General features: G+C 42.0%; 1 protein-coding gene across 1 annotated transcript in view; it reads left to right on the top strand.

The window, feature by feature from the left end:
- Positions 1–1,778: 1,778 nt before the first annotated feature.
- Positions 1,779–7,491, top strand: part of LOC137032405 (uncharacterized) — a 40,139-nt gene continuing 34,426 nt past the window's right edge. Inside the window, exons 1-2 of the mRNA XM_067404161.1 lie at positions 1,779–1,919; positions 2,255–2,506. Coding sequence (XP_067260262.1) covers positions 1,811–1,919; positions 2,255–2,506 — 361 coding nt within the window. The 5' untranslated portion in view covers positions 1,779–1,810. The remainder of the gene's footprint in view (positions 1,920–2,254; positions 2,507–7,491) is intronic.

Here is a 7,491-nt window from a genome sequence, read left to right as displayed (position 1 = left end):
TCACCTTTAGAGAACTTTTAGGGAACATTGGTCACAAGGTCACTGTAAAAAAGCCCATGTTCAGTTTGTGTTCTTTTATTCTAAGGGCTATACAGCTATTATGTTGGTCACTGAATTGAATTTAAAGGGCGTGGCTTGTTTGACGATTGCGCGAGAGCGGATCAGTTTCAATGCGCGAACGGCAGAGTGAAAGCATAGGTCCTGCAGTCTTCCCTGTAAATCAGCAAATTAATGCTAGTTAAGATCTCTTTCTGTAGCGATTTCACTTTGTGAACTGCAGGAAGAATATTTGTGATCTCGAATGGCAGCAGATGATGATTATATTGTCCCAGACTTCTCGTTGAAGTTTCCTTCATGACGATTCTGGAATGTGCGTCATTGAAGACCGTGAGTTTCGTTTTGAGTGTTCATTATATTATTATTATGACATTTATTCACTGTTTAACTTGATATACCGCTGCTAGATTATGATTTATGTAAAATGAGTGTGTGTTTCCTCGATTATGTGAAGTATAGCGTTTTTATGATAGCAAGAATGATCGGCCATTATACAGATACAATGACGCAGCAATTTATGTTGTGCTGTTAACGTCATCGCACATTTATGCAGTTTTCTGTTACTGATTAAGTTTATTTGCTTATTATAGAACCACATTTTAGAGTCATATACAGCAACGGGATAAATCAATAACACGCATCATAGACTTTGCATGCTTCATTGCCGAAGATTCATCGTGCTTCGGGGGACCTGATACTGCAGCTAAACGACCAGCTTCACATCGCTATCCTGACATCTGAACGTCCTAAAGAACTGTGGTGACCAACACAGACTGTTGCACTCATTGTTTTCACTACATATTTGTGAGACCAGCCTCCATCTGTATCCTTGATCTTCAAATCTGTTACAATAATTCAGTTTGTTTGTTTATTATTTTGCGTAGGCCTACGCTCTTTATATGTACATTTTATTTGTTATTTTGTGATCTCCTTTGATGGTAAACATATAAACAGTGTATTTGATTATTGATTTTCAACATCTTAAGTAAATTAGTACAATTTAGTACAACTGCCTCCTCTTTATTTCTCTCATGGCCATTGGACATCAGATGTGGTAATTGACTCTCTGAGACGGTTGATACCGTAGTAGTAATTGGTGCAATACAGTTCCTTTCAAACAGTCACAAGAACGTTGCCTTCTACGTGGGTAGTCAAATGAGTCTGCAAAGAGTTTTTGAGTTGGTCTGCAAGTCTTTATTCTCGTTTAAAGGAACACTCCACTTTTTTTTGAAAATAGGCTCATTTTCCAACTCCCCTAGAGTTAAACAGTTGATTTTTACTGTTTTCGAATCCATTCAGCCGATCTCCGGTTCTGGCGGTACCACTTTTAGCATAGCTTAGCATAGTTCATTGAATCTGATTAGACCGTTAGCATTGCACTTAAAAATGACCAAAGAGTTTTGATATTTTTCCTATTTAAAACTTGACTCTTCTGTAGTTAAATCGTGTACTAAGACCGACAGAAAATGAAAAGTTGCGATTTTCTAGGCTGATATGGCTAGGAACTATACTCTCTTTCCGGCGTAATAATCAAGGAACTTTGCTGCCGTATCATGGCTGCAGCAGGCGCAATGATATTGGAAAATTGGAAAGTTGGAAAATGAGCCTATTTTCAAAAAAAGTGGAGTGTTCCTTTAAGGTCATTGTGAAATGAAACTTCCTGTGAAGGTTTAACACTATTGTAAAAACACTACTCATCATTCTGAGGACCACACCTCATATTGTGAAGACATACTGTCAGACACAACTAATAATGGATTTAGAGGACATTTATCAAAATGTTGAACGCAGAGATATTGTGGACACAACTGGACCTCAAACACTGAATCACAGACAGAATGAAGGAAAAGATCAAAAGCACAGTAAGATGAAAATTACTTTAAAGTAGAAATGTAGCACAGATGGTATTGTTATTGGTGTCACTAATGTTTGAGGAAGTGTCACGTACGAGTAAAAAAAAAAAAAAAAAATCTAAGAACAATATGTCAGTGTTTCTGCTTGTATATTTAATTTTTTTTCATTTCATTTACCTTTTCAATATGTTCATCTTACTGTACTGCAATGTTTGTCTTGTAAAGGAATATAAAAGCACAATAAGAGAAAGGTAGATTACTGAAAAAAGGTTGATTTGATACTTAATTTCTTATTATATGTAGGGTATTCACTGATATTTGTGTGATTTCTCTCTGTTTGTCAGGAGGAAGTAGGTGTTTGGTGTTGATGACAGTGTGTCTTGGGATCATTTGTGTTCTTCTGCTGATCTTCATCATAGTGCAGCACATCTTCATCACAGCAGAGAGAGAATCTCTGTTCAAGAGTTACAAGAACACAGTTGAAGAGTTCAATCAGACCATCAACAATTACACTGATCTAGCGCAGAAGAAACTGGAGTTAGAAAGCAAAGTCAGGTCTTTGAGTGATGAACTAAAGAAGGCAGCTTCTAAACGAAGTTAGTATGAATCTATTTTTGTGTAAACAGCATATTTTCCCTAGTTTTCATTGACTTTTACATTTACATTTACATTTACATTACATTTAGTCATTTAGCAGACGCTTTTATCCAAAGCGACTTACAAATGAGAGTAGTAGAATCAATTAAATCAACATGAGAACAACAGTATGCAAGTGCTGAGTGAAGTCACAGTTATGTCAGTAAAGTGCTCATAGCGAAATTTTTTTTTTTTTTTTTTTTTTTTTAAATAAATAAATACACAGATAGGAGAAGAATATTAGTCAAGGTAAGTGCTACTACTACTGGGTCAAGTGCTGACGAAAAAGATACGTCTTTAGCATTTTTTTGAAAATGGCTAGAGACTCGGCTGCTCGGATAGAGCGTGGTAGGTCATTCCACCAGCCAGGAACAGTCCCGGAGAAGGTCCGTGAGAGTGATTTTGTGCCCCTATGTGATGGCACCACAAGGCGCCGTTCACTTGCAGAACGCAGGTTTCTGGAGGGCGCGTAAGTCTGAAGTAGTGAGTTAAGGTATAGCGGTGCAGAGCCAGCTGTCGTTCTGTAAGCAAACATCAGAGCCTTGAATTGGATGCGAGCAGCTACTGGCAGCCAGTGCAGACTGATGAAGAGAGGAGTGACGTGCGCTCTCTTCGGTTCGTTGAAGACCAGTCTTGCTGCAGCATTTTGGATCAGTTGTAGAGGCTTGATAGTGCATGCTGGAAGGCCAGCCAAGAGAGCATTACAGTAGTCCAGTCTGGATAGAACAAGAGCTTGGACAAGAATTTGTGTGGAATGTTCAGATAGGAAGGGTCTAATCTTCCTGATGTTGTACAAGGCAAATCTGCAGGACCGGGTCGTTGCTGCAACATGATCTGTGAAGGTTAGACCATCATCCATCACCACTCCAAGGTTTCTGGCTGTCCTGGAAGGAGTGATGGTTGAAGACCCAAGTTGAACTGAAAGGTTGTGATGAAGTGTTGGGTTTGCACCGATCACAAGCAGTTCCGTTTTTGCAAGGTTGAGTTGGAGGTGGTGGTCCTTCATCCAGGCAGAAATGGCTGTCAGGCAGGCTGTGATGCGACCAGCAACCGTCGGATCATCTGGTTGGAATGAGAGGTAGAGTTGTGTGTCATCAGCATAACAGTGGTAGGAGAAACCATGATCCTGAATGACCGATCCTAGTGATGACGTGTAGATGGAGAAGAGAAGTGGACCAAGCACAGAGCCCTGAGGTACCCCAGTAGCAAGATGATGTGACTTGGACACCTCACCTCTCCAAGATACCCTGAAGGACCTACCTGAGAGGTAAGACTCGAACCACTGGAGCGCGGTTCCCGTGATGCCCTTCGACATGAGTGTAGACAGGAGGATCTGGTGGTTCACTGTGTCAAAGGCAGCAGACAGGTCCAGCAAGATGAGTACTGATGATTTTGAAGATGCTCGTGCCAGTCTCAGGGCTTCAGTGACTGAGAGCAGGGCAGTCTCAGTAGAGTGGCCACTCTTGAAACCAGACTGGTGGTTGTCAAGGAGGTTGTTCTGTGAGAGATAAGTAGACAGTAGGTTGAATACAACTCTCTCAAGTGTCTTAGCAATGAAAGGAAGAAGGGATACTGGTCTGTAGTTTTCTACAAGAGCTGGATTCAGAGTGGGTTTCTTAAGCAGTGGGGTAATCCTAGCCTGCTTAAAAGCTGTGGGAAATGTTCCAGTGTGAAGGGAGGAATTGATAATGTGAGTGAGTGCAGGTAGAATTGAGGAGGAGATGGCCTGAAGAAGAGGAGTGGGGATAGGGTCTAGCGGACAGGTAGTAGGGTGACTGGAAAGAATGAGTTTGGAAACATCTGCCTCAGAAAGCATGGAGAAGGAGGGGAGAATTTGTGTGTTTTCAATTAAGATGTTCTTGTCAGTGTGTGGTGTGGAGAATTGGCCGCTGATGGTTGTTATTTTATGTGTGAAGAAAGTGGCAAAGTCATCAGCTGTAAGAACTGATGTGGGAGGGAGGGGAGGAGGGCAAAGAAGAGAAGAGAAGGTTTTGAAAAGTGTTCGGGAGTCAGTTGAGTTGTTAATTTTAGTGTGATAGTAGGAGGTTTTAGCATTGGTGACATTAGTAGAGAAAGAAGAAAGGAGTGACTGATATAAGCTAAGGTCAGTAGGATTATTAGATTTGCGCCACTTCCTCTCTGCAGCCCTGAGTCTAGACCGATGCTCACGGAGAACATCAGAGAGCCAGGTGGCAGAGGGGGTGGCGCGGGCTGGTCTGGTTAAGAGGGGGCAGAAATCATCTAAGCAGGATGATAGAGTGGTGCAGAGAGTGTCAGTAGCAGTGTTAGTGTCCATTGATGAGAATTGGTTAGCGGGAGGAAGTGTGGATGAGACCGAAGAGGATAGATGAGATGGTGAGAGGGAGCGTAGGTTTCGCCGAAAAGTGACGTGTGGTGGGGTGTGTGATGAGTTGGGGGTCAGGTTGAGTGTGAAAGTAATGAGAAAGTGGTCTGAGGTGTGTAGTGGAGTAACCAGTGTATTGTCGGTGGAGCCACAGCGTGTGTAGATGAGGTCCAATTGGTTACCTGATTTGTGGGTAGCTGAGGTAGCCACTCGCTTGAGATCAAATGAGGCAAGCAGCGTGTGGAAGTCAGCAGCCTGAGGTTTGTCTAGATGGATGTTGAAGTCACCAAGTACTAGCAGAGGAGTGCCATCCTCAGGGAAGGATGAGAGTAACACATCCAACTCCTCCAAGAAGTTACCTAGCTGACCTGGGGGACGATAAACAACTACAACATGAATTTTGGTAGGGTAGGTGATGGTAATTGCATGTGATTCAAATGAGCCATTTTCAGAGAGAGATGGTAAAGGATTGAACTTCCATTCATTGGACATAAGCAAACCAGTACCACCACCCCTCCCGATCTGGCGTGAGGTGTGAGAGAAAGTGAAATTAGAGGAGAGGGCTGCTAGTGTGGCAGTGTCCTCTGGTTTGATCCATGTCTCAGTCAGAGCCATGAGATGGAGATCTGAATAAGTAGCAATAGCTGTGATGAACTCTGCTTTGTTGACAGCAGACTGACAATTCCAGAGCCCAATCGAAATAGAAAACAATGTACTAGGTGACATGGGTAAAGAACGCAGGTTGTTATGGTTGCGCTGGTTACAGCGTGTAGCATGCGATTTACGAGGGTTAGTAATAGTGGGAATTTGGAAGCACATATCTAAAACAAGTCAAAAGACAGACAAGAACACACGGTATAAAGAGGAAAGAAAGAAAAGAGCAATACTCAAGTGCCTTGTCGGTGTCGTTGCTCGGTGGAGTCGCACAGGTAGAGTCGCTGGTCTTTACACTCTTCGGTCTTCACACGAGGAGGGCTTCACATGAGGGCTGCCGCGTCCGCTGCCGCGGTACACTGTGCACTTATACCAGCTTATTACAACGTTAGTTCAGCAGGCCACGCCTTACTGACTCAGAGCAAACGAAACCAAACGCGATTTGCCACGTGACCTCAGTAAACAAGCAGTAAAGCAACTATACAGCACTAAAATCAACTAGAAACGACAGCAAAACACTTACAGTATGCAGATCCTCTTGTAGCTTCAATGATTCTCTCTAATGAATGCTAAATAACAACTGTTTATATACTAAGCTGGCTTTGACCACGCCTTACTGACTCAGAGCAAACGAAACCAAACGCGATTTGCCACGTGACCTCAGTAAACAAGCAGTAAAGCAACTATACAGCACTAAAATCAACTAGAAACGACAGCAAAACACTTACAGTATGCAGATCCTCTTGTAGCTTCAATGATTCTCTCTAATGAATGCTAAATAACAACTGTTTATATACTAAGCTGGCTTTGACCACGCCTTACTGACTCAGAGCAAACGAAACCAAACGCGATTTGCCACGTGACCTCAGTAAACAAGCAGTAAAGCAACTATACAGCACTAAAATCAACTAGAAACGACAGCAAAACACTTACAGTATGCAGATCCTCTTGTAGCTTCAATGATTCTCTCTAATGAATGCTAAATAACAACTGTTTATATACTAAGCTGGCTTTGACCACGCCTTACTGACTCAGAGCAAACGAAACCAAACGCGATTTGCCACGTGACCTCAGTAAACAAGCAGTAAAGCAACTATACAGCACTAAAATCAACTAGAAACGACAGCAAAACACTTACAGTATGCAGATCCTCTTGTAGCTTCAATGATTCTCTCTAATGAATGCTAAATAACAACTGTTTATATACTAAGCTGGCTTTGACCACGCCTTACTGACTCAGAGCAAACGAAACCAAACGCGATTTGCCACGTGACCTCAGTAAACAAGCAGTAAAGCAACTATACAGCACTAAAATCAACTAGAAACGACAGCAAAACACTTACAGTATGCAGATCCTCTTGTAGCTTCAATGATTCTCTCTAATGAATGCTAAATAACAACTGTTTATATACTAAGCTGGCTTTGACCACGCCTTACTGACTCAGAGCAAACGAAACCAAACGCGATTTGCCACGTGACCTCAGTAAACAAGCAGTAAAGCAACTATACAGCACTAAAATCAACTAGAAACGACAGCAAAACACTTACAGTATGCAGATCCTCTTGTAGCTTCAATGATTCTCTCTAATGAATGCTAAATAACAACTGTTTATATACTAAGCTGGCTTTGACCACGCCTTACTGACTCAGAGCAAACGAAACCAAACGCGATTTGCCACGTGACCTCAGTAAACAAGCAGTAAAGCAACTATACAGCACTAAAATCAACTAGAAACGACAGCAAAACACTTACAGTATGCAGATCCTCTTGTAGCTTCAATGATTCTCTCTAATGAATGCTAAATAACAACTGTTTATATACTAAGCTGGCTTTGACCACGCCTTACTGACTCAGAGCAAACGAAACCAAACGCGATTTGCCACGTGACCTCAGTAAACAAGCAGTAAAGCAACTATACAGCACTAAAATCAACTAGAAACGACAGC

The sequence above is a fragment of the Chanodichthys erythropterus genome, chromosome 12 (assembly GCF_024489055.1).
Source record: "Chanodichthys erythropterus isolate Z2021 chromosome 12, ASM2448905v1, whole genome shotgun sequence".
Classification (NCBI taxonomy): domain Eukaryota; kingdom Metazoa; phylum Chordata; class Actinopteri; order Cypriniformes; family Xenocyprididae; genus Chanodichthys; species Chanodichthys erythropterus.
The sequence above is the reverse complement of the archived record's forward strand: the minus strand, read 5'-3'. Positions and strand labels throughout refer to the sequence as shown.